The sequence below is a fragment of the Thermobia domestica genome, chromosome 11, assembly GCF_964235325.1.
Source record: "Thermobia domestica chromosome 11, izTheDome1.hap1.1, whole genome shotgun sequence".
In the NCBI taxonomy this organism is placed as follows: domain Eukaryota; kingdom Metazoa; phylum Arthropoda; class Insecta; order Zygentoma; family Lepismatidae; genus Thermobia; species Thermobia domestica.
The window spans coordinates 190214890-190241987 of record NC_137464.1 but is presented as its reverse complement, the minus strand read 5'-3'; the positions used below and the strand labels follow the sequence as shown (position 1 = coordinate 190241987).

General features: G+C 33.8%; 1 protein-coding gene across 1 annotated transcript in view; it reads left to right on the top strand.

The window, feature by feature from the left end:
- Positions 1-27098, top strand: part of PGAP1 (GPI inositol-deacylase) — a 72720-nt gene that overhangs the window by 5375 nt on the left and 40247 nt on the right. The window contains exons 2-6 of the mRNA XM_081731432.1: positions 8323-8476; positions 11318-11541; positions 14331-14603; positions 21338-21511; positions 23803-24059. Coding sequence (XP_081587558.1) covers positions 8323-8476; positions 11318-11541; positions 14331-14603; positions 21338-21511; positions 23803-24059 — 1082 coding nt within the window. The remainder of the gene's footprint in view (positions 1-8322; positions 8477-11317; positions 11542-14330; positions 14604-21337; positions 21512-23802; positions 24060-27098) is intronic.

The following is a 27098-nucleotide window of genomic DNA, read 5'->3' as shown; positions in this document are numbered from 1 at the left end:
ATTCAACGACTTTGATTGGTACGTCGTAATATTCTTCTGTTGAATTTGTTGTGGGGAGTCGGTCATCAGTTGGGTTACTGTCACTCATAGCTTCTAAGGTATTTTGAATGCATTTGGTGTAGTCCACAGCATCGGGATTAAAAGGGAAAATTCTGCGTCGTCTGAAACCATTTTTTTTTTTTTTTTTTTTTTTAATAAGTTCAGAGATTGTTGCAATATACGTTACAAAAATACATAATTTTCATTACTTACAATATTTATTTACAACAAATAGAGGCGTACTCAGAATGTTAAAGAGAGACTCTCAAAATCCCCCTAATTTTACTCACAACCCAACAAATTCTTCGCTGTTGTATTATCTTTAATTTTCTTACTCCATAAGAAAATTAGTAATCCATCCTGTCTCTGGTCTTCGTTGTCTCAGTTGTAGAAATGTGCATTTAAATTGAATGAATGATAGGTGGCTGACTACTGGAGTATATGTATTCAGTAGTCGTCCGTTGGAAGTAATGTGGGCTGACCACTGAAAAATGAAGTCAAGGGTCCTTTATCGCTACTTCTTTGTCTCGAGCATGTTTTCATCTGCAAAAGTGAAAATTCTAATGCGATAACTCAAAGTATGCATATTTCCAGTAGTCAGCCCCTAATGGATGAGTACCGGGAAACGTTATCAAAAATGCAAATAGTAGTCAGCCCCCCTTATGTCTACGCAGTATCTTGTTTTGTATCAACAACCACGAAATTTTTAAGAAACTGCATATATTCATGCATCGAAGAAAGCAATAACTCATACTATTTTACAATAATATAGTTTTAACTTAATTGTGAAGTTAAGCTTCTTCCTTATTTTTTTATTAACACAATGCAAACTTTGCACACTTGCAGACTTGAAATGCTAATTTTTCTTACCGCGAGATCTCACACCAGGCCAGAACACATAAAGTTGACTACTGGAGCTCTGATTTATGTTTTAGTTCACTATTTGTATAACAGGCTACCGCATGCTTATTTAATGTGCTGATTACTGGAACGGCTGACTTTAGGCACACTCACACTGTTACGGTTTCAAGAAATTCCACTGCAATACAGAATACTGTTACCTTCTGCTGTTTTCGAAAAAGTGGACCTGGAGTGGCCAGTCAGTGATGGGCGGTCGTGTATATTGAGATTTTTTTTTCAGATCACAATATCTACAACATACCATGGTTTCAAGTAATTCCATCGAAATCCAGAATACTGTTACCTTATGCTATTTTCAAAAAAGTGGCCAGAGGTCAGTGATTGGTGGTTTGTCTGTTGAGACTTTTTCTCAGAATCACAATATCTACAACATATCACGGTTTCAAGTAATTTTACCTAAATCCAAAATTTCTTTACCTTCTGCTTTCAAAAAAGTGGCCAGAGGTCAGTGATTGGTGGTTTGCCTGTTGAGACCTTTTCTCAGAATCACAATATCTACAACATATCACGGTTTCAAGTAATTTTACCTGAATCCAAAATTTCGTTACCTTCTTCTGTTTTTAAAAAAGTGGCCAAACGGTCAGTGATTGGTGGTTGTGCTTGTTGAGACCTTTTCTCAGAATCACAATATCTACAACATATCACGGTTCTAAGCAGTTTTACTGAAATCCAGAATACCGTTACCTTCTGCTGTTTTCGGAAAATTGAATCTGTAGTGGCCAAACGGTCAGTGATTGGTGGCTGTGCTTGTTGAGACTTTTTCTCAGAGTCACAATATCTACAACATATCATGGTTTCAAGCAATTCTACCGAAATCTAATTTCCATAAGGATTGTGCGGGTCCTTTGAAATACTTTTCCTGCTAAGTCTTCTCCATGTTTGACTAAGTGTACAGGAATAAAATCGGGAAACGTTTCGTCAGTATTTAAAAGACCAATTAACCCTCGAACCGCTCGTTTCATTGCCGGAGCATCATCATCTTGCCACACTGACAATTTTCTTAACTGGCACGCCGGCTTTTTTGAGTGCTTGCTTTAAGTCACGTCCAATGGTGCAATCTTATAGTAATACTGAATGCAATAATTCTTCTTTCACTTTGAAATTATCTAAGATATAGGGTACAAAAATAGCTAGCTGTGGTTTGTCTTGTATGTCAGTGGTCTCATCTAAATCCAAATTCAAAACTGTACAGTTTGCTAAATCACTTTTTCATTACATCAGAAATTCGTCTTTCGATGGTGTCTTGAGGTAGGTACGTTTTGAATTAACTTAATAGCTTTTTATTTTGTGGAGCTATACTGACATCACGTTTAATATATTTTCCTTAATAAATCTCCTTCAGTGTATGGTCGTTTGGCACGGACGATATTGGAAGCAATCACAAAATCCTGTCTCAACAGACTTCTTTAGGAACTTGGTCATGACATTACTTTGCTTATCATTTTCTCTTTGAGGGATAATATTTTCTTTCCTTAAATTAGAACCTAAAGGAAATTCTTCGAGGTTGGATGCTGAGTTTGAAAATGACGCTTTAAATTGCTGGGCTTAAATTGAGATATAGTTGCTTGACAACCACCCCATACACTAACTTTTTTTTTTTTTTTTTTTTTTTTAAATTTCCACAAACAAAACTCACTTTCCCATGTTAGATGATTTCTGCAGGGAAAAAAGTGCTTTTTTGTAATGCACCCGAAAGAATGAAGTATAAAAGTCAAAATGTTTCTAAATATCATCATCGCATCATAAGTAAATTTATTTTACAATTTCTCAAGCAAACGACCCTAACTTAACTGAAACGAAGTCATATCTTATGGAAGGATCAGAGGATTTTACCTGTCGCCAGACAACGCAATTAAAAAACTTGTCCACTAACTCAAAACAAATAAACTAAAACTCCAAAGTTGGTTTATTTTACTTTAATATTGGTAAAATGAACTTATTTATGATATGATAAATGATATTCAGTAACATTTTGGCCCTTCCGTTTCATAAAATACTAGAATCCTTTCAGGGACCTAACGATTTTTTTCTTTTGCGGGGAACTTCGTGATTATGTGTCGGAGAAAACAAAGAATGGTAAATTTGTGGTCACCAACAGAGATACAGATTGCTAGTGGAGGTGTAGTTTCAAAGCAGGAATTGCCAGACTGTCATTAGTGCCCGTAGGATGCTCATAGCAATGCCTAGCGTCAGAAGTTTCAACTTTAATGCTACACTGTGATCTACAAAGTGGCCGTCAATTTTAGGATCTCGCTGAGTCACCCTGGCCCGCCAAGAGTCATCCGTTTCCGATTTAAACGTCCCGTAATTTCTCCTGCAGTCCTCGCAAAGACCTAGTGCGGAGTGCCGCGGAAGTGATGGTACAATGAAGAACATTAAATCCCAACGCAACCTATACATACACCTACATAGAACATTGGACGTACATACATTCCATGCACACTACACTTGTGTTACATTTAGCACATTTCCTCACTTCTCTCTCCCTTTCTTTTGACATAATACGTGCCATTAGATATCACAATGCTTAAATATGTCGTAAAGGTCAAGTTTTAACGTTCGTTGCGCCAATCGCAGTTGTAGCAACTGGCCATCAGATATAAATATATCTGCGTCTCCCGCAATATTTTGACAGATTTAATGTGGCTCCTGAAATGCATCAGTTTGGCCACTCCTGATGTATGCAGTAGAAAAATAAAAAGGGAAAAGTTTCCATGAATGCTATTCTTAGCTCCACTCACGGTTTAGTGGATCCTGTTGTTCCTTCTCGATTTCCCGACCCAGTTCTCACATAATTAAGAGATACATAAAAAATCAGCTTCGAAAACAAGGGGAATAATATTGTTTTTAACTTAAATTTCATCATATTTATGAAAAGGATGACCTCAGAGAGTTTGGGTAATTGATATTATTCATACTATTGTACATTGTATCCTGGAAGAAAGTTACTGTTCCAGAGTGATTTGGATCTCTATGCTTGGAAAGTATAAAGTGATAGCATCATTAAAAAGTTTGACTGGTTTCAAAGTTGAGAACACTAGTAGCAAAGACGAACTCATTAATTCTTAGACTGCATTAGAATACGCTAGAACTAGAGCACGAAACGTGAAATGAGGATTCCAAGATTACAAAAACCCCTGTTTATGGTATGCAAAATTTATGTATGCCAACAAGGATAAGCTTTACATTTTTTGAAATAGAAATTTAAAAGTAATTATTTTATTTTGTTTCTACATATTAACCTCCTATTAAAATACTCTTAATATAGAAATGTTAGAAAAAGAAATGGTAAAAGGAAAAACAACAACAACAATGAATGAAGTATGCTGAATCTGACATTCAGCAAAAATATTCTATATCATCCTGTAAAATGAAATTAATAACAACGTTTAGGAAGATTATTCTCATTTAAATTAGAACCGTTTCCAGTCTAAATGGTATCAGTGCTATATTCGTAAATTTAACAGTGTCAGAACGATTGAAAACTTTGGTACTGCAAAAAAATCAAGCAATTAAAGTGAAAGTGTAGGTCAGTGCAAGGGTGCCGATTTCTCTGTAAATTTGGGCTTGGGGGGGGGGGCATTCAGATGCAGAAGATATATAAGATTTTAAGACAAATTGCTCTCTAATTATCCAAATATTGTATACTCATAAATACAATAGGGGGTCCCACATGAGCTTTGGGGGGGGGAGGGCCTCGCCACCCCACCCCACTCAGGATCGGCGCCCTTGGGTCAGTGTGTAGTGTTCATTTTCTGCAATCAAATTTTGAATACGTTAGCCAGCTATCCTGCCTGAAGATTGTCCAGACTTCCCTAAATTCCAGCAAATGAAAACGAGGATAGTATCTTAAAATATAGTTTCTGGATGACTTAGTTTCCCGCAGCTGCTGTTCATTATGTGTGGTTACTGTATACACTAGCCTCACTGACTCTATCTGAAAGTTTGTTAAGTAAATAATAAGTTCTCTGGTATAGGTTATAAATATACAATAATATAATTTGCTCGTTGTACCTGTCTGTGAAATATTGTTCGTGTTTATAAATGGAGATTGTACACCATTAAATCAGCACTGAAGCGAAGTAAATACCTGGCCTTCAACCAAAATTCTGTGATACAGCATCTCAGTACAACTAAAGTCTATCTTCAATGGGACAAGAACATTTCTAATTATTTCAAGAGATTAACTCTTACTCACATGTAATGATCTTGGAAATCCTAAAAGGATTTTTTTTAATCCTAGGATATTTGTATTTGTAGTTGTGAGTTTGTGTGTAGTGACCACTAAAGAACTAGCGATCATGCCACTAGTAAAAAGTGCCCACGCTTGGATAAATTTTTAATTGTGCTTTCAATACCTCTCTCTCTCTTTTTTTTTTCTTTCTTTCTTCTTTTTGAAAAGGGGGAATCTAATGGTACTATTTTCAAACATATGCGCCCATGAAGTCACGAGAAAGTTACCTGAAAGTTGACATATTTTTATCCCTAATTCGATATCTCTTTCCTAGGCATCACGTCAACGCGTGTGTTTAAAAATAGTTCAACTAGACTCATCGTCCTCAAATTAGTAGAAAAGGTGCAATTAGAAATGTATCTTAAGTATGGGTACTTTTACTGTTGGCATGATCGTTAGTTCTTTTAACCTCTTCAGGTTCATAAGAATTGTAATACAGGTAGAATCATAAGAATTGTAGAAATATTTTTTGAGCTATTTAGGCTAAACCTAACATGTAGATTCCAGACATCCTCATCGCAAGTTTATCATTTCATTATGGTTACCACTATGGTTACCTAGTTATGGTGTGGGACAAATATGTCCTTGTCTTCAATAAAAGACTTTTTAAAAACAAATAAGCAATAACTTCTACCTATGGTAGTTTTTTTTAAAAATGTTTTAATTCCTTTGAATAGTGTTGGCAATTATCATTGTGTATGGTAGTAGTGATGTTCCTATATACTTCATTAATCCATGAGTAGCTGGTAAAAATTATAGAAAACACCTGATGATTTTCAAACTATTATGGAGCGATATGTATTTTTATTTAATCTCATTTAGGTAATCCCTGAAGCTTTAACATCCAACATACGAAAATTGAAACATTTTGAATGGTCCAGTACGAATTTTGGACAGTTAAAGAAATAATAATAAAAAAAAAAAAATGTCCCTAGGACGTGAAAAGGTTAATAACATATTGCTGATTTTAGTGTTTTGTGTGTAAAAAGGAACTAAAGTGAATAAAATGTAAATATGTTTGTAAAGCCGAAGTTCTTTATTACTATCTTGTTGCCAAAATTATACTATGAATATAAAAATCAATTTAAGATTCCAAGGTCACATTGTAAGTGAGTGTTAATTAATCTTAACGAAATGTGCCAGATGATATGTATGTTAAAGTACTCCAAGATTGTTTTTAAAATATTGACTTCTTGTAAAACTTACTTTTATTTATTTATTATTAAATTTCGTTACTAGCTTTGTTTTCGTTCAGAAGTGACAGAGATTTTGCCCTCAGAGTATAAGATTTGCCTCTTCGCCCCAGAAAATTCTTCAAAAATAGAAAGACAATGTGTAGTATTAATTAATCCTTCCTGCCAAATATAAAAATACCCCTCTTCTGAAAAATAAATTTTGTTTGCAAGGAAAACCATAAACGATACATACTAATCCGTGCAAATAGCTACGTGGACAACACTCATTTAGGAACAACAGTACTCGTTAAAGAACAGAAATAGTAAACTTTCTTGGAATAAGTTAAATGTATTTAAAAGTTGCAAAGTCGACTTCATACGAAACAATCGTGAATACAAACAACTATGAGCACGATACGAAAAATGAAAATATCGCTAGGAATATTAGTGCCTATGTTTTGATCCACCGTTCGAAAAAAAAAAAAAAAGGATCAGAGTTTCTCCCTCACTTGAATCGCCCTCTTTTTCTTTACTGTTTCTACTGGGAAAATAATGATGCTGATGTGCTAAATTTGCTTTGACCTTGTTAAATAAAGAAAAATCCCTCTGCAGAAACATATCAATCGAGTATACTTATATGCAATTCACTAAGTAGTGCAGTTCCTTGCCTATCTTCTATTTTATGCTTCGGCGGGAAAAAAAGCTCGTTTTTTACTATTTCTTAGGATATTTCAAAACGTGTGGATTGAGTTGCTTCTAAAGTAAATGGAGGAATATTTCAGAATCGCACTTCAGAAACAGGAAACAGACGATGATTGCTATCGCCATTTCTTGTAACTCTGAATTTTGTAATAGGACAGGAAACCAGTAGTTTCCCTTCTGTTTACTTTTAGGTTTTTCATTAGTATTTAAATTCACATTTATTTCTTGAAGTTTCTTTACCAAAAAGAGGTAACTTAGAATTATCAAAGAGATTTTGCAGAGGGAATTGTAGACCTCATCTAAAAACGTCCTTGGCTAAAAGGGACAAATTATCAATGAAAGGGAATACTTTTGAAAAAATGGAGAAACAAGTATATGGAAGAAAACAGAACTCAAAGAAATCCCCACGGACATGTCCACTAAAAACTCACAAACCCACAATATCTGGGATGGAACCTGAAATCCTCACTGTGGACTTGATACCTAGGGTCGTAGCTATTCATCCTGTTTTCTAATACTCTATTTTTTCAAAATTTTAGCCCAGGTAAATCTTTAAATTTATGAGCCCAAGTTCAGAAAATTGGTGCTTTGTTCCCAAGTTTGAACCAGAGGCATAACAGGAGGCTACACATTTTGAGGATTGTAAAATACATTAAACCTCAAGTGAGTTCTTTTACAGTAAATTCAGGGTTATGTTTAGTGTCAACGAAGTTTAATAATAATTTTTCTAAGGCATAAGAACGTTACCAGAATACGAGTGCACAAAACGTTCCATAATAGATCTATGGAAGATGATTATAAGCTCTCGTCGAAATGTGTACGGGAAAGTTAAAACGCGGTTCTTAAATACGGTCAAGATCATATTTTGTTATTTTGTTTTTATTGTTTACAACACAGTATACTGAAGGTACTGAATAGACACAATTAGCTTTCAAAACTTGAATAGGACGTCAATAGAATTAAAAAATAAATAAATAAATAAATAAATAAAAGGGTTCGGCTTTTAATGGCCCATTTTACCACTGAGGCTATGTAAGCTGGGTCTGCTGTGTAAAGTGGGTTCAAGCCATTAATTGGGTTTTTATCTGAGGCGCAGTATTGTCGCCAAGGAACCCAGCACCACACGCACAGAAAGGGAATACTAGAGAGATAAATCTGTCGTGTGTCAATCATTTTTAATGTTATCAGTGTTGGAGTTTTATACGGAAAACCAGATAAAGTTTATATATATAAGCGGATATTTATTTTCAGAAAATAGCTATGCCTCTGGAAGTTAGAAGACGCTATCCTCGATACTCCCTATATGCCTATGGGGAAGGGCAATATACCGAGAAGTTGCGACAAATGAAGTTCAGTGGTATTCCTGTTCTCTTTATTCCTGGCAATAGTGGATCGTATAAACAAGGTAAGTGCCTAGTTACTAACTAGTTTCTGTTGTTAAAATGAGATCCATATTCAAAATTGAAAGTATTTTAATCAGAATGAATGACTTTGCATTCGTATTACCGTGTTCCTAATTCCTAAGTAGTTTGTTTAATTCGTGCTACTGTTCTGATAAATGTGTCTTAAGATAGACAGTTTGTATAGGCTAAATGCTGACTCCTGGTCTGTATCATGACTGAGAAACAGAATTGTTGCAGACATCCTTAAACTTCGATCCATATCAATTCAACACAGTGACTTGACCCTACCATCTTAGATTTTAATGAAATTTGGTACATAAGTGCCCTCTAGATATACTAAGAAAAATACCAAATGTCAACTTTATATATCAACCGGTTTTGAAGATAGGACTATGTAAAAATAAAAAAAAATGCCCAAAATAACGTGTTCAATGTGTTTTGAAATTGAAATTGCAGCTCTTCTAATTGAGCTAGAGAGCTGGTTGAGGTGTCATTTTACAGCATTTTTCATGTCCTTTCCAGTTGTATACAACATCATACAGGCTAATACAGATTTTTGTTTCAAAATCAACAAAATTTACTTTAAAATTTTTCAAAAAGAACATCCTTTAAAATTTTTAAATTAATTTCATGAATAGATAGTATTTTGTAAAGCACCTGATAAAATATGAATTTGGAATGATAATGGGTTCATTGTTTTAAAAAATTCAAAACTAACACTTGATTTTTCCATAATACTCTGTACATAGGGTAATAACACAAAAATGTTCTTCTGTGAAAATAAAAATGAACGCTAACCTGAAGAAAGAGTATAGATAATTCCACAGTAAATTTTTTCAGTAAGTATTAGGATATGTTTATCATTTGAAGTTTGAAAAAGCCACATTTGTTTGGCATACATCACTTTCAAGGAGAACATAACTTCTTCCAGTGGGAGTTACAGAATTCACTTTTTTCAGAACGTCCACTACTGACATCCATAGAACATCAGCGTTTCTTGGATATATGAATGATGGAGCTGGCTCAGGTGGAAGAAGAAAAGTTATTTTTTTATTTCATCATGTTCTTCATTTTTCTGTAAAACATACCCAAGCCACCAATTTCCTTCATAGACAGCGGCGATATAGCCTGATATGTCTTCAAATTGAAGTTTATTTTGAGATTTTGACACTTCCTTTTCCCAACCCTGCATATTATCTTAAAAGTGTTTCACCAATAATATTAATGTAGTTTTGGAAATGAATGCATGGTATTGCTGTGTTCTTTTGTTAGTCAATTCTTGATCGAAGCGACGTTTCAAGAACATTTCAGATTCAGTATTTCCTCTTGGGTTGAGTATGAAAGTGTACCTTGGTAATGTTTTCTACTGCCCACTCAAACAATTATCTTGGGATTTGAATTTGATTGCCATATGGTCTTTGCAAACTAGCACGAGTTACCAGTCTCGTGACTGAACCACGTACTCTATCGCAAGGCCCTTTTCCATGTCCTGTAGCCGAAAAGTGCCACTCTCCTTTCACTTTAAAATCTGACTTACGAAAACACAGGCTAAAAGTTTTTCTTATTGTTGTATTGCCGATCAGATCCATTGGAAAAATAAAAAAATCTTGTTTGGAAGTTTTCGAAATTTGGATCTCAGAAATGATTGAGTACTTTTGAAAGGTGTAAACAGCAACTCTATTGTGCTCTAGGCAATCAGAAAATATATCTATATCTATCTATCTATCTATATATATATATATATATATATATATATATATATATAATTAACATGTTCTACTCTTTTTTCCTGACTGAAATATATAACAAAAGGATGGATTGTGACCTGTCGGCGTGTCCGGTGATAGCCCTGTGCTTCATCTTGTAGCACTATGCTATAGTTTTCAGAAAATTCGCAGATGACAGCAAATTCTGATTCTTTGAGATTTTCTTTTGTGTATATAAAATAGTACTCTTGTACAAGATTGGCAAAAACCTTGTATAAAAAAAAAAAAAAAAAAAAAAAAAATGGTTTAAACCATGGTTTAAAGCACGCTGTTGTTGTACCAGTGCTATATGTATACTTTTTACAAAGCACGTTTATTTACAGTAACATTTTCTATTGTGAAATTTGTATTAATATTTTTTTATTAACTGTTATAAAACTAAAGTTCAAAAGTATCAGCACTTATAACTTAGCTTTAAATAAAGAATTTTAAGGTATGAGGTAATCAGTATTGCCAGCAGATTGCAAGTCTGTATGATATGTTTTACACCCATTACTGTACTCTTCATGTTAGTGTTCTTATTTATTCCTACAAGTAACAAAACAAAATCGCATTGTTGTATTTTTCAGCTAGGTACAAGATATTAATGAAAACTAGTGTTAGTTTTGAATTTTTTTAAACAACGAACCCATTATCATCCCAAATCCATATTTTGTCAGGTGCTTTGCAACTATACTATCTATTCATAGAATTGATTTCAAAATTTTAAAATATGTACTTTTTGAAAAATTTTGAAGTAAAAATTTGATTTTGATTTTGAAAAAAAAATAGCCTATTATGATGTTGTATACCATAGGAAAGAGCATGAAAAATGCTGTAACCAGTTCTCAACCAGTTCTCTAGCTCAATAAGGAGAGCTGCAATTCCAATTCCAAAGTACATTGAACATGCTATTTTGGGCAATTTTTTGAAACTTTATCTACAATACAATTAACAATACTTCCTGACAATCTGAAATGGTAAGGTAATTTTTGCTTTTAAATTGTGTTAATTTTATCTGGAACAGTTCTACTATTGATTTTCTGTGTAAGAAATTTGTAGTAAATATGCAAACATCAAATTCCTGTTCTTTTCTAGTGCGATCGCTGTCTTCAGTAAGTCTTCGTAAAGCAATAAACTCCCACGCACCATTTTGGTTTAATTACTTCTCTGTAAACTTGAGTGAAGATATTTCTGCGTTGTTTGGAAGTGTGCTGAAGGAACAAACTGAATTCGTACATTATTGCATCAAGCGAATTCTTCATTTGTATAGAAACGAACAAAGACAGCCATCTTCTGTGGTTTTGATCGGTCATTCTATGGTAAGCATACTCTACAGTATGTTAAATTAGTTGTGTTGCTTGGTAGACCATTTAAAAAATTAAAGCAATTATTATGCTCATTGAAACATTCAACTTTTCTTTCTTCAAACGAGTTTTGAAATGTCGTGTTTATAAGCTGAAGTCATCAGTTATGGACAGTCTTACCTTTGTCACGAATTTTAGTACTTAGACGCTTTGAGTGCTCTGTGATACTTTTATTAATGATACCTAAAAGTTGCTAAACTGGGTACACATGTTAAGGTTTCACCCTTTCTGAGCAACCCTTGTGAAAGAAAAGTAGTAAATATCTTTTCTCAAAATTATAACAAAACTTGGCTTTTGGAAAACGCATATTAAGCAGTGTATTGGATTATCACTAGACATCGATTTTTTTTTTTTTAGGTAAAAACCTATTTTTTTTTCCTTAGCTCGGAATGGAAAATAAAGTCGTATATGAAGGTTTTATGACAAAGCACTAGCATCAAGTTTTATTTTGCATAAAAATGCCTAATTGAACGTTAGATCCCATTTTTGCGTATTTTGCGCAAACCAAACATGTGAAAATTTTCGGAAGGTTAAACACGAGAAAACTGTGTTCTATTCCCACATGTTGCGTCACCACAGCAGGCAGAGTGGCAAATATGGGGAAATATTTTTAGACCAGATCAAATTAATGATTCTTCTATCTTTACTGATTTGGCATACATCCGATCGTACTACGCATTTCTTGTTTGGGTTATTGCAGAATTAGAGGGCTCAGAAATACCACTTTCTAAGAATAATGAGCTTATTCAGGAAGTGAAGCAAACGATCGTGGAAGTGCTCTGTGAAGTTGGAGAGAAAGTGAAGGTAAAACTTGATACTGTATTGGAAAAGAACCTAGGACTCAAGAGTTTGTGTGCAGCAGCAGATATTTTGGCTGGGAAACAAAGTGAATACAAATGCGAAATATCAATCGAACATGTACTCAAGTTGAAGTTTGCCCCCCATCACGTCAGTTGGTATGGAACGTTCATTATCTACGTACAAGCTCATCCTCACCAACAAACGGCACCGGTTCACCATAGAAAACGTGGAAAAAGTGATTGTTATTTACTGTGAGGCCAATTACGGCTTATGTGGTGCCGAAATGTGAAGGCGCTGAGTTTTGTTGTAAAGATTTATCTACAAACATACCGTATAGTTGTATTAAAGACTTAATTTCAGCAATATTTCAATATTAAGCAGGTTAAAATGTAAGGTAACATGACGTGTGTGCGTGTATTTCTGTGTCTTAAAGTTTGTATTCAGGTCGTATTGCATCATTCCATTAAAAAATTAGTATCTTTCATAAGAACCTTTTTTATTTTATTTTATTTTTTTTATTTTTAATGCTTAATTTAGTATTTTTGGCACCTATTTTAGGCACCTAAAACACTTTTTAGAACCTAAAAATCCGATGTCTAATTATCACTCTAATTCTTTATCCTATCTGTGATACAAATTAAGGCTTTTCATGTTTGAGTTGTAGCATATATCATTAATTAATCAATATATGTAGACATGCATGTATAGTTTTCGAACATTTGTTTAGTTGTTTTATTTGTAAACATGTCTTTAGTTTGTAAGGCATAACAACGTAATTTCATATTCAGAACTAGAAAAACCTTTCTTTAGAATGTGAATGATGAGTTTGGATGTGATAACATAAGTCTTACTGTCAATGAAGGAAAGGAATATATTAGAAATAAAAAATGGATTTTTAAATAGTTTTTAGTAACATATTGGCAGAATGTAAGCACAAATTTCTCTACATCAAAAATGTAATTCATTCACACGAAAATAAAGTAACTATATTCCATGAAAATTTAAGTGTTAATCAGGCTTCGTTGTGACTAAATGATTAGCGCTTGCGCTTTTGGTGCGAGAGTCTCAGGTTTGATTCCTAGTTGGAGTACGTTTAATTACTTAATGAGTAATAGCATAATAATAATAATTAAAAAATTGAAACTATAGTAACTGAAGCACCCAAATATTGATGGCAAATTGACGTAAATGTTTCGATGAGCCTTGGTGCATGTATATATATATATATATATATATATATATATATATATATATATATATATATATATATATTTTAATAGACTCCTTATATAACTATATATTTTTATCGGTTTCCTTTGATGTAGAGACAACTTAATGAATCATCACTATAAAAATTCCTTATCGGAAAACTACTACTTCCCCTTCTGACGTTTTCCAAATGCACGCCAACAATCAATGACATTGTTTATAAGTAGTAATGTTACTTTTCACCAATATTTTTCAAATTGTGTTGATTTAACCAAATCACTTAAGTGAACCGTGAATCAATTTCTCCTTACTATTGTAAATTGCTAGCATATTCGAGTCTCCACTTACTTATAATTAGATTTTGATTCCATGTCTTATTTATCTTTAGTTGAAATTATTTAACTTTCGATCTCCATACGATGTAATGTGATGAAGTCAATATTGATCAGAGTATGTGGTTTTTACAAGGAGCGTAATTTTTTTTTTTTTTAAATAGACTCATGAAAAAGACGACATGGGCCATTGAAACGTAGCGTCAAATTGCCGCAATTTTAAAATAGAAATGCATATAGTTAGAATCATATGTTAAAATTGAGTTACGTTGAGTTACATCTCATATAACCTTGATATTAAAAAGGACAAAATCCACAAAGAAGCAATCAAGGTTTGGTTCCCATTAGTTCTCAGATTGTGAGTTATTATATTTTCTATTGTTTTTTTTTTTTTTTTTCTAGGGAGGAATAATAGCCAAAGGATTATTTTTAGAGAAGGACTTCAACTCGTCGCTTGTTCATATTATCATTACTTTGGCCACTCCCCACAGACAACCAGTAGTTGCATTTGATTCATATTTGCAAGATTACTACGACAGAGTTAATGATTATTGGTATAAGCACAAAAGTACAAATCTGAACCACGTTACTCTGTTATCGATAGGTGGTGGTCCCCGTGACATTCAAGTACGATCGGAATTAACTATTGCACCTGAAGCAGATTTTAATATACTGGTGAGTTAGTTCGTTTTTTGAAGTTAATATTTGTGCTAAATTTATACCCAATAGAACTATCTTTTGAAAATCCTGGCTGAATGTAATGCAAAGGAATGACATAAAATACACATATATATTTGTCCGAGTCATACATGCATAAGCATTTATATCAATGTATAATGAACAGAAAATACCAACAGAACGCAAAATTGAAATGTCAATATGTTTAGTATGGGTTTTCAGTTCAACAGTGAAGACGATGAAACTGAATAAGGCGTGGGTAAGTTTGAACAAGGACAAGTTTAATTATCCACTGCAACGTACCAACCGCTGAGAGGAGGATTTTAATGTCGTTACTTGGGCAGTAAAGGTTATTTTTGTTAAATATATTCTTTCCGATCTTAAAATTGAAAAGTTTGGGACCGTAAAAACCATGAAAAAGACGTGAATTCAAATATTTAATATGAGTGGGAATCCTGTATATGATACTATTGAAGACACGGTGTCAGCATAGCGCTTCGAAAACATGGTGACACCCTCTAAGAGGCCACGCAAAACTCCATCATCACAGATGAGTTGTATAGTTGAGTAGCAAAGCTCATCAGAGTTAGTAGAATTCCCAGAATTGCGATATTGTCGATGTCCGTGGCCATGATTAGCATACTTTTCTTCGAACGCAAGTCTTCACGCACCATTGCAGGCAATATCTCATCCGGAACACACACTAAGATTTGGCTTGAGTTGGATGTATAGACTACCCAACTTTCATCATTGGCTAATGTTTTGTTTATTAATCAGGATAGTGGTGGAAACGAAGGAGATTGTTAAGACATGCCTGTTTCCATCATTTAGTTTGATCTGTAAGTTCGTAAGGGGTCCATTTTGAAAGCAATTTCCTCATCCCCAGTTCTTTCTCATATGCGGTATTGTTTTGGAGTTCACTTTCGCGGGCAAGTTCAAGTGCACTCAAAATTCTTGATTGACGCAATTTTCCCTTATTTTTTTTCATTTTTTCAACTCAGTGGTAATAAACATTTAGAACACCTTTACTACTGGCTCAAGTGTTTATTTTGTCTTCACTGGATTTTTTACCCAAATCTTGAATCATCCGTAGCTTTAGGAACGGCTACCCAAGTCTTTGCTCAATTCCTTTAGAACTGTGCTTGCACCTTCTCCTTGCAGTGCACTGCAGTGTTCATGTAATTCCTTTGATCGATGTGTGTTACAGTTCTGAAGACCTTTCAGTGATAGAGGTCTGCACATGTGACTGGAATGGATGAAGAATGAACTACTTAAGAGAAAGTACATAATAGTATAATCATACTAAGATAGGTATATTGTAAACACTTTCTCTAAATACTTTATCAGATGGAAGAAGGGGGATAAAGTAAAAAGAAGTAGCTGTGAAGTAAAGGGGTGAGCGTCATGTTGGAATGCAGGTAAACATCATAGTGTTGACAGGCTGAAAGATAGAGTTTAGGGTTAATTTTACCAGCACGTACTTACATCCAATTGTGATGCCTGAAGTCTCTTGTACGTCCTATTTTTGTCTCTCCCTTAGAGCTTTGTTTAGTAAGGATAAAAACAGGAGAAAAATAATAAAAACCTCAGAAAAGTAAAAGAAACGTACTCATCAGAGTAGAACAATGAGAACACCTTGTCTTAGCTGCCAGTCAGACGTCGAATGATGGAGCAGCACATTGGGAAATGGCGATCTTTCAAAACAAAAAGAACATACAAATTCAGTCCACTATTTCACAGTGTGCTGCTCCACCTTTCAACTTGAGACTGACAGCTAATACAAGGTATTCTTCACATTGGTCTTCCTACACGTTTCTTATATTTTTCTGACATTTTTATTATTTTTTCTCCTATTTTTATCCTACGTGAAAAAGGCTCTAGGGGAGAGCCGACATCTTGGAAGTACAAGAGATTTTTCAAGAGCCACAGTTGCATGTAAATAAAATTATTGTTAGAATCCCTTAGCATGTTAGCATATTGTTTGAAAAGTTTGGGGAGTTAATTGGACGATTGGGTAATTAAGAATGCCGAAGAGCCAAGGAATAATAAACAAATATAAAATTTATACCTATATAATAACAGGATAAAAATTGAATGCTATTAAATATGTATACTGTATAATGTGTATGAATGAATCAAGAAATTATAAATAAATATGAAGAATAATTGAAAATGAAAATAATAGGGAATAATGCAGAATGAAAAATAAGTAGGAAAAATAACTGATAAAAAATAAAAAGTAAATTGGCAAAGATAAAAGTGTGTTTGAAAACGAAGTTGTTGTATGAGGTACGGTATACAAATGATACTTAGGATATAGATTGATAGATGAAGTGTTATATTCAGTATAAATTTGCAGCTTAAGATGAAAGGACTGCAACCGCTATAGCTTCTCCTGGATCTTCTGTATATAGGATCTGGATTAAAGTCAGTTAAGATAGATAGCTCCAAGAATTCTAAAAGCGGTTGTTATCCTATCTATACGTTGTCACTAAACAGGTTAAACCTGGTTCTGGAAATTTGAAGGTATCAATATAAAAATTAAGACTAGTATATAATCACTTGGTAGTTGGTAGATACATAAATCAAACCTTTTAAGCTTTCTTTCAATTTCTGGCTTTCACATAATGACTGTTGAAATCACAGAATATCAAATCGATAGAAATCGTAAAAAGAAAGATTAGTATAAATGTAGGATTATCATTAACAGTATTAAACTACAAATCTAATTCAAAATGGTCGGTAAGATAAATTCTGTATGCATCAATGTATTTAAAGTGAGAAAATATTGCTTTCTTTTTAGATAATAAAAATATAAAATGCAGATTATCATTCTGTTAGTTTTCAGAATCTTAACAACATAATTTGTATCACAATATTGCGAGCGGTGATTATATTCAATGAGAAAAAGCAGAAAGACTATTACTCACCAAACAAAATACGTAGCAGAATTTTCTTCTACATGCAACAGGTAGCTCTTTCGGAAGATGCAACTTCCTTCTTCAGCCTGTGGTAGACTTCAAAAAGGATAAAAATACATGAAGGAAGGCAAAAAAATGGTTAAAAGGTTAGGATATGTAAAAAACAAATCTTCTGTCAAATTAAAACACACGGGAATAGAAACTCACTGACATTGTATACTGCTGTTCACTGTTTTCTGTTCTTGCTTTCCAAATGGTGAAAGTATGTAGTGAAAAGATTACTCCAAATAATATTTATTTCTCCTCTATCCAGGTAAGTGAGGGCCTTTCTTTGTGAATAAAATATGATTCTTTAATTTTTCGTTCCGTTGCTGTTTTTGCTTTTTCAATTAAACATGATTCCTCGATATGATGGTTATAATCTCTAAGATGCGTTGTTAGACCGTATAATTGTTGCGGATTCCGAGATCTCGAGGTACGAACGTGTTCAGTTATTCTACTACAAATGTTCCTTTTTGTTTGGCCTATATACATTTTATCACACTTACATTTCACCCGATAGACACCACTGCTTTGTAAAGGGTCAGTAAAAAATGCTTTAAGGTGGATCACCACCGGGAAATCAGTATATATTTTAGCTCATTGCCTTAACTACTGTACAATGAAACATTACATATAAATATTGTACTATAAGATAAAGTCATGTTTCAGCTACAACACAGGACACTGATTCATTTGGTTGTGTCTTTTGATATCGAAAAAGGTAACAGATAAAAGAAAATATGTGATTCGTTTTACAATGAGCACACAAGATGGCACTTGCTGTTAGATCTTACTAGAAGTGCTCAATTTTATGAAATGTTTATTTGAATGTGTAAAATACTTTAAAGTAACGTTCTTAATACGAAATAGATACATTGCTTGACCATTTTTCGTGTTATGTTTCACATTTTATTTAAATATTAATTTACATTTAAGGAAATAGATTTTGAAAAGAAACTTGTGCAGAACGCCATAATGCGTTCTTTTCAAATTTGTACATTTAATTCCTGGATTTTAGCGTTGTAGTTCGAGAAGTGGAACTTAGCTGTTATTGCGAATGGGTCGAAAACTAATTTCTCCAGTAAGTATCCAAGCAGAATTCCGTGATTACTTTCTTTATTATTTGGCACCAGTAAACACTCGACACTACCTGGCAACGCCGCACTATTGAAGCAGTGTTTAGCGTAGCTCCGAAAACACCTAATGATCCACCTTAAAATTGGTTATGTGTTTATCTATAGATTTTGGAGGAATTTTTGAAATTTTGATGATGTGTCTTTGCACAATCTTCTTGATTTTTGCTGAAAAATGTGGAACCACATTTTTCAGCAAAAATCAAGATTCTGCACATACACATCAAAATTTCCAAAATCTATTGATAAATACATAACCAATTTTAAAGCATTCTTTACTTACCCTTTACAAAGCAGTGGCGTCTATCAGGTGAAATGTAAGTGTGATAACGTGTGTATAGGTCAGACAAAAAGGAACATTTGTAGGAGAATAACTGAGCACTTTCGTACCTCGAAATTTCGGAATCCGCAACAGTTATACGGTCTAGCAACGCATCTTAGAGATTATAACCATCACATCGTGGAATCGTGTTTAATTAAAAAAAAAAAAAAAAAGCAAAAACAGCAACGGAACGAAAGATTAAAGAATCATATTATATTCACAAAGAAAGGCCCTCACTTAACCTCGATAGAGGAGAAATAATATTATTTGGAGTAATCTTTTCACTACATACTTTCACCATTTGGAAAGCAAGAACAGAAAACAGTGAACAGCAGTGTACAATGTCAGTGAGTTTCTATTCCCGTGTGTTTTAATGTTTGACAGAAGATTTGCTTTTTTACATATCCTAACCTTTTAACCATTTTTTAACTTTCTTTCTTTTTCTTTTTTTTAACCCTTTTTTAAGTCTACCACAGGCTGAAGAAGGAAGTTGCATCTTCCGAAAGCGCTACCTGTTGCATGTAAAAGAAAATTCTGCTACATATTTTTTGCCCTTTTGCCTTTCTCATTGAACATAATTTGCGTTGTATAGCATGAAAAAAAAAAGTACACGGGGGGCACGGTGGATGAGTAGTAGAGCGCTTCGTGGTTCGATCTCCAGGCAAGTAAGTTTGTGGTGGACAACATCGTGTCTGTGGGTTTTCTCGAGGTACTCCCATTTCTTCCTACATTCACATTCCACTAATTATTCTATCATTCACTTGCCTTAATCTTTCGTCGGTTGTAGTTTACGAGAGCTACCTCCTGTTTGGGAAGGAGGAGAAACGCCATACTTTTAGGAATTATTCATTGACTATCTAGGATGTTAAAAAGTAGGTAACAAACCGAGTTCTAATTAGTTAATGAGTCATTGAACAAGAAAACATAACTTATCTGTGTTCCGCTTTCGTTGTGTTTTTTGAACTGTTTGTTTATTTTGTCGAGTAGCGCTTTTCAAATGTTTTGATGCCACGTCAGTGAATGGAACTGCGTGTGCGCACGTTGATGTAAGTGGCGCTAGGAGTAGGAGGAAGACATGATGGACGAAGTAAGTGGAAGTGTGTGTGCTACATGGTTGGGATCATAAGTGTGTGTGCTCCATTGTTCCATTTTGGATCATTTACGACAATTTCGTAGTTCTTTAATTAAGATTTTGCATGAACAATGATAGCAAAGTAAAATTTGGGGAAAGTGAAGTAGTAAAATAAAACATTTGGAAAGATGGCGGGAAGTGGAGTCGTACTTAGAGAAGCCACGTTTTCGTTCGGTGGCTAACAGTCTTAACTAACAAGTAAGAGTTTTCGAGTCTTTTCCTCTTTTCCAGTAGGAAAATGCTGGACAAGCAGTATTAATGTGAATCCCCAGCGTTTTTTTTTTTTTTTTTTTTTTGCTTCCTCTTCCTTTTCGATTGTTATTCGCTCTCGTTAACTTCAAACAAAAGACACCATTTTATTGGGCATCTGGCCCCCTTTCTTTTGGAAAAAAAAAAAAAAAGTATCACCTCGGAGCGCGGTTTCACAACTTTCTGTTGGAAGGGAAAAAGTAGGGCTACACCATTCTTCCTCACATATTACGAATTATTATTTTTTGTGAATAAAATATAAACAGCACTTGTATGCTCCTGAGTAGGTCATTCTAGGCATTAACTTTTAGAGTGGTTTATATTTCTTGGTTAAAATAATATTGCTCTTGTACTTAATGTGTTAACGTTTCCGCGTGGTACTTCCTTTCTTATTTTTATTGCATTCTTGAAATTTGCCCTTGTACTTAAAGTGTTTTTCTAGAAATATCTGTTTTTATATCGTATGGGAAGAATAATAATGTGCCCTTGTGCTTAGTGTATGACTGTGTGGGGGGATTTGAAAACACATATCGCATGCCCCGTGCACGTGGATATTTCTTACTATTGCACTATCTAGAAAAATGATTGTATTTGATGTAGAAGTGCTAATACAACACTTAACAAACGCAGATCACGCTGTATTCACACTTCATGGTGGAATGTGAACACAACATGATCTGGGTTTGTTGTGTGTTCTATTACCACTTCTACATCAAATACAATCATTTTTCTAGGTAGTGCAACAGTAAGAAGTATCCACGTGCACGGGAGATGAGAAGTAGCTGTTGTAAACTATTACCATTCATCTTCCTTAGCTTAGAAGCCATAATCATATTTTGTTTTTACTTTTGCGTACACTTTCGTGCTTGTGAATATATTTAAGAAACGTTAAACATAAATCCAACCAACTAATATATGTAATTTCTTTTTAGAGTACAGCTGTGCCTGCAGTATGGTTGTCGACTGATCACTTGAGCATATTATGGTGTAAAGAGCTTGTGTTGGTAATCATTCGTGCATTGTTTGATATGGTGAATCTCACCACTAGACAAATGACCCAGAGTATCACCTTAAAGAATCAAGTTCTTTCGTATCATTTTATAAAGGTAAGAAATTTTTGTCTTCAATCAGTCGTAAAGCAGTGAGGGGAAAAAAAATAGATATATATATATATAAGACAATGTATCGTCTAAATTCTCCTTTCCGTCGTCTTATTTTTTCATGTGTATATAACTAATTTATTTATTTAAAGTTAGACAGCAACAACTTTATAAGTTATATTCCAAAGATTAACTTACTTTCCTATTCGTTGATTAAGTTACAGTTAAGCAAATTCAGATTGTATGAAACTACGACTGCTGGCTTTCAAACGATCGACTAGTTAATGAATTTTATGCTGTTATTTCTGTATAAATGTTAAATCGTAGGTTTCAATAATCAACGCAGGAATAACATCAGCTACAAGTCCGTGGACTAGTGTTAAAAAAGCACATGAATTCCTTTTATCAGGGATTCTGTTTTACAAAGCACTAGTGTGGCCAGAACGCTTGTAATGCACTAGTAAAAAACTATAATATACGCTGAATACAGTGGTGGACATATACAGTATACATGAAAATATGAAGCGTTCTGGGTAGTAAGGGTGCATTCAACAAAGTTACGTGCAATATGAATGATTGGAAATTACATTTGATTTGTTCGAGCAGTAGTACTAAACAGCAGTTCTTACCAATATTTATGGTTACAAGAACTAGTGGAAGTCGTTTCGCTAAATAGTTTCAAAATGAAAGATTTTGTTGACCGTTTAGAGAGCACTAATAGACGGATTTTCAGAAAACAAACCTTCGCTAAGTTCGCCCTTATTACTCGGAACGCCTTACATATTCGTACTTTCTATTAAAGAAATGGTAGGGGTACGGCAAATCTTAATATATGTGATGGAATGTTCTCCGTCTTTACAACGATATAATTTTATAGGCATGTTTATGGTATCCCCCTTTTAGCTTCACCTGTATCAAATTGAAGTTATCATGTAGGTCATTGGATTTATTTTCGAAAGAGTATGGAAGTGATTTGTGGAATAAATAATGTAGCTGTTGAACATCAGCTACAAAAGATGATGTGTATTGTTTGTGAGACATCACTTAAATTTACATTTCATTTTTTTTCCTCTTTATTAAGTTTTATTTTCTGATATGTACAGAAATTTTCGGTGTTCCTTATATTCTATACCAAGTACTTAATTTTACGTTTAATGTTTTCAAATTCTGGCATCTTTAAACTTACTTTGGACAAGATTTTTATTTATTTATTTATTTATTTATTGAAGATTTGTAACATGTATTTCCTAAATGTGACCGGTAGGTATATGATCTTCAATGTATCGGAGCAATTGGAAATTCAATTTAAGAAGACTAATTAAAACATGGTGTATTATTATTTATTTGCTTGCTTTAATAAATTAATTAATTGTGTGCCAGTATTAGTATTAATATTTATTAATGTAGTTTTAGTTATGTTAGGCTAGTACATGTCCCGAACATGTAAATAATCTTTGCAGCAAATCCATGGGTTTAGCATATCAGTATTTTTGTCCATTCGACTTACTTTATCCTTCTCTGTCAAATTATTAAAGAATGCGCCGAATTAAATATCTTTTGATTCTTTTATTACATTCAAAATATTTAATTTCAGTTCTGTTACTATTATTTTCGAATGAGATAACTAACACTACAAAAAATAGCCAAACCAGCAACATTTCGTAAAAAATACTTGGATTTCTACGTATTTACCAATTGACTTGTGGATCTGGTCACGTGACTAGTGAAAACACGGTCTTGTTCACGAGTTTCTTACAAAACTTCTGAGAAACAGAAATTGAAAGATTGTGAAATTCAGTCTCGTAGCTTGAAGTTTGTGAAATGGTAGAGTAGTAGTTTTGAGAAATATTCCCCAAGCTTTAGATTACTTCAGTCACCCAGTATTTTGATTGGAGAAGTTGAAGCGCTCCGACTGCTATGAGAACCAAAAACATTTGACTCAGCGCCTAAACATTTAAGCTAGGAAAAGGGAGTGTGTGAGAAACATGTATTCCTATTCTTTACTTTTAATCAATTTCTCTTTGTTTCTCTCGTCGCTGAGATCATAAATTTTTGAACGCGGAAGTGCTGAAATGACTCTAGTAGGACTTGTAGTTCGTTACAAATACAGACAACTGCCCAGTATTCGCTCCGGTGGCAGAGCATACTGTGAATACTCTTCTGCAGCGTTTATTTTACAGATATTTTTGTAATTATGTCTACAAGTGCAATTACATTTAGATACTTGAACTTACATTTAAAAGAAATTTTAATCATAATACGTGAGCTATTGTGTTTCTTTTCTTTTTATCCTATAGCGAAGTGCAGGAAAACGTCTTGCGACGTCTTTCCACACAAAAGAAGTTTTCTTTGATAAAAATGGTCAGTGGAATGAAATTCTTCCGAGGCAATATTCCTATTTCGCTGAAAGTGTTTCAACAGTTACCTACCTCATGGTTCGTATCGTGCAGGATCCTAAGCATGAAATGTTAGCATTGGAAACAGCAAATATCAATTCCAAGGATTGGGTATTTGCATGTGTGGCAAATACATTTTGGAATCACGCTCGAGTGTGGTAAGTTCTTTTTAAGTAATTCATATATCCATCACATAAATTTTAGTTCTGAATATTTCCTAGAAGTAAATATTTCAGACAACATATAGTACATTGATCGAATGCCTGATCTTGTTGTAACTGTTAAATTAATAGATATACGTGCAGGTTGGGCATGAAAAACCTGCCTCTCTTGCCAGATAGTTACTTGATCTAAAATATATATTTCTTAAATCCTCAACCACTCTTTTACTGTTTCATTCACTGTTCCCGTCAGCTTCCCCTGAGGTCACATGAAGTCAGTATCTCCTCCCACCAGTCTGCTCTGTCCTTCATCATTTGTGCTCGGTAGAGAACGTGTGCCTAAAATTATCCCGTGAAAATACGTCGAATTAAATACCTGAACCAGTGGCAATAGTGAAGTCGTACATAGTACCAGGTACCAGTTAACTGAGAACCACGTTACAGCTCTTATTTGCAGCAAGTGACGGCCACTAATGGCAGAAAACCTACCTCTTTCCTTATAAAAATACTTGGGTTTGAGAGAACATAGTCATAATTTCCTGCTTTGTTAAGAAGTTAGACACATTTTCCGAATGAACAGAGTGATGAGTAAATACAGGAGGTGATCAGCGAACAGCATCTGTGAAGTTCTGTAAATTTGAAAGGAAATGTGTGTAATATTATGGTTCAATTAAAAATGAGTAACGGAAGAGATTCGCTAAATAACAAATAATTTATTTTGGGAGCACAAAGAACCTGAAAGAAATATTGAAATATCCAAAAAACTGATACTAGTTACACTGGTTACAGTATGTATATAAGTTGGTATTTGAAATGATGGACAGTGGTTTTCTTTTTATGTTCGTTTGCATATGTATGTTACGAGGTGCATGCAAGTTATAACCCCCCCCTTTTTTTTTTCACTAACTAATCACACGAAAACTATGAAACTTGTGTTATTTCTCGACATAATCTCCCTGCAGCTGTATACATTTTTCACAACGACGACGCTACGATTCAATAGCTGCAGCGAACGCTTCTTTAGGAGTGTGTTCTGACCACTGGAAAATTCGAGTTCTTCCATTGAGCGGTCTGGCGCTTCGTTTAAGGATTGTAAAACAGAATCCATGTCTCATCTATCGTTACAATGGATGAAAAGAATTCATGCCATCATCACTTGTCAACATTGCCTGACAGTATCCACGCGCGCATTCTTGTGGTCGTCCGTCTGCATTCGTATCGTAAGTATCAAAAACAGTCATTACTCACCGCAGGCGCTCGAATTTTGTGTGCTGCACGGTGTTGTTGCCATCTCTGTCACGCATTGACAACGAGTGCTCGCGTATTTTAAAACAAACAGCATGTTTTTATCTGTTACCAGTTCTTGCGTACTTCGTGGTTGTTTTATTGCCTGTACATTCCACGTATCTATTATGATCAGGGTTGAACTGGCCCTCAGGAAAAGGGATGGTTTTGAAGGGCGTACACTGAAGTTAATAATAACACTATACGAAATTCTACTCTATATAGCCTTTTACTATATTTTTTATGTTACACATAGTTGATTGTGCTACAACAAAAAGCAAAAAAAAAAAAAAAAAAAAAAAAAAAAAAAAAAAATAGAACATTTCTTTTGAAAAGAGAGAAAATTTGTGATTGATACTTTTGTACATAAGGAAAGTACCTTAAAAGTCAAACGTAATACTACATTTTTGTGTATATTAATGATCAAGGATACTTATAAGATCTTACAAGCGTTTTAAATAAAATACTGAAATTGATGCATAAAAGTTAGCAAAGGATTTGCTCTGCATACATTTTTGTTAACAATAATTGATAAAATATAAAAACCAAGTTTTTAAGTTCAATCTGTAAGATAGCTGCAACCTTAAGAAAATTTATATGATTTAAATCTAGGTAAATTTCAAAAACAAACTACAAAACTTTTACTACATTGCCGCAGACTTTATATTTTGCTAACTTGCAATAAAATCAATGAAGATTGCATACATAAAACCAAGACGACGAAAAATAAAATTAAGAATAGTACACTTTTTACAACATCTAACTTGCAGTATTGGTGTGTGAAAGACTGTAACTTATTCAAAATTGTATGGATGTGACTAATAAAAGTATTCTTATCAAACATCAATTTAGTGTATTATTTATAATACGTTCGTAATTATAGTTCGTCCAGTAACAGCACATCTAATGCGATAGTTGTAAATGGTACAGATCAATGCACATAAGATTTTTTTTTTTTTGTTTCACTTGACATCTTTTAACATTTAGGGAAACGTAGTCTACTGGTCAAATGACTATTTGGCAATAACAATAATATACTTATTGTTAATGCATATTACAAGACAGTTTTTATCAAGACAGAATCATAGCTTAATGCAAGTCTTTTTCAAAACTCAGAAGTATAGTCTTGAATATCACATACAATAATGAATGTTTTACCAATCAGTGGCACTTAATTGGAACCATGAGTAAAAATATGGATGCATTATAAATTTCTATATAATGCATAATCCACAACTTCTCAGATACTCAAAGTAGACAATTACAGTTGAGATCTCGGCTTCTTATGTAATATCAGCATAATCATTAACAAGTCGGAAGCTCAATTATAATATTATAATCCTAGTTCCACATTTCAAATTATGAATAATGTAAAGTGCGCAGATCTGACAGTGCGAAAACAGGTTCGAATTGTATATACAACTTTTGTGTTTATCTTAGAATTAAGAGAAATTATTTCAGTTATAAATTCGTATGACAATATAACTAATAATTTGGTATTCAGTAGGAGAGCAGGCGCTGCATTCCTTCACTGTCACGATAGAGATCGTTTAGACCACATTCTTACCCAGTGCTCTAAGTGATTCTCTCTGACTGTATCATGAAAAAATCCTCTCGTTTAAAAGTGTCACAGCATTTTGAGAGATGACTGGGGGTACAGGGCAAGATATTTGAAAAGGCATACCAGTCGGCGAGCCAGTCCAGGCCTGATGGTGATGTTTGAATTCTGTACCATATAATATTACTGAAGAT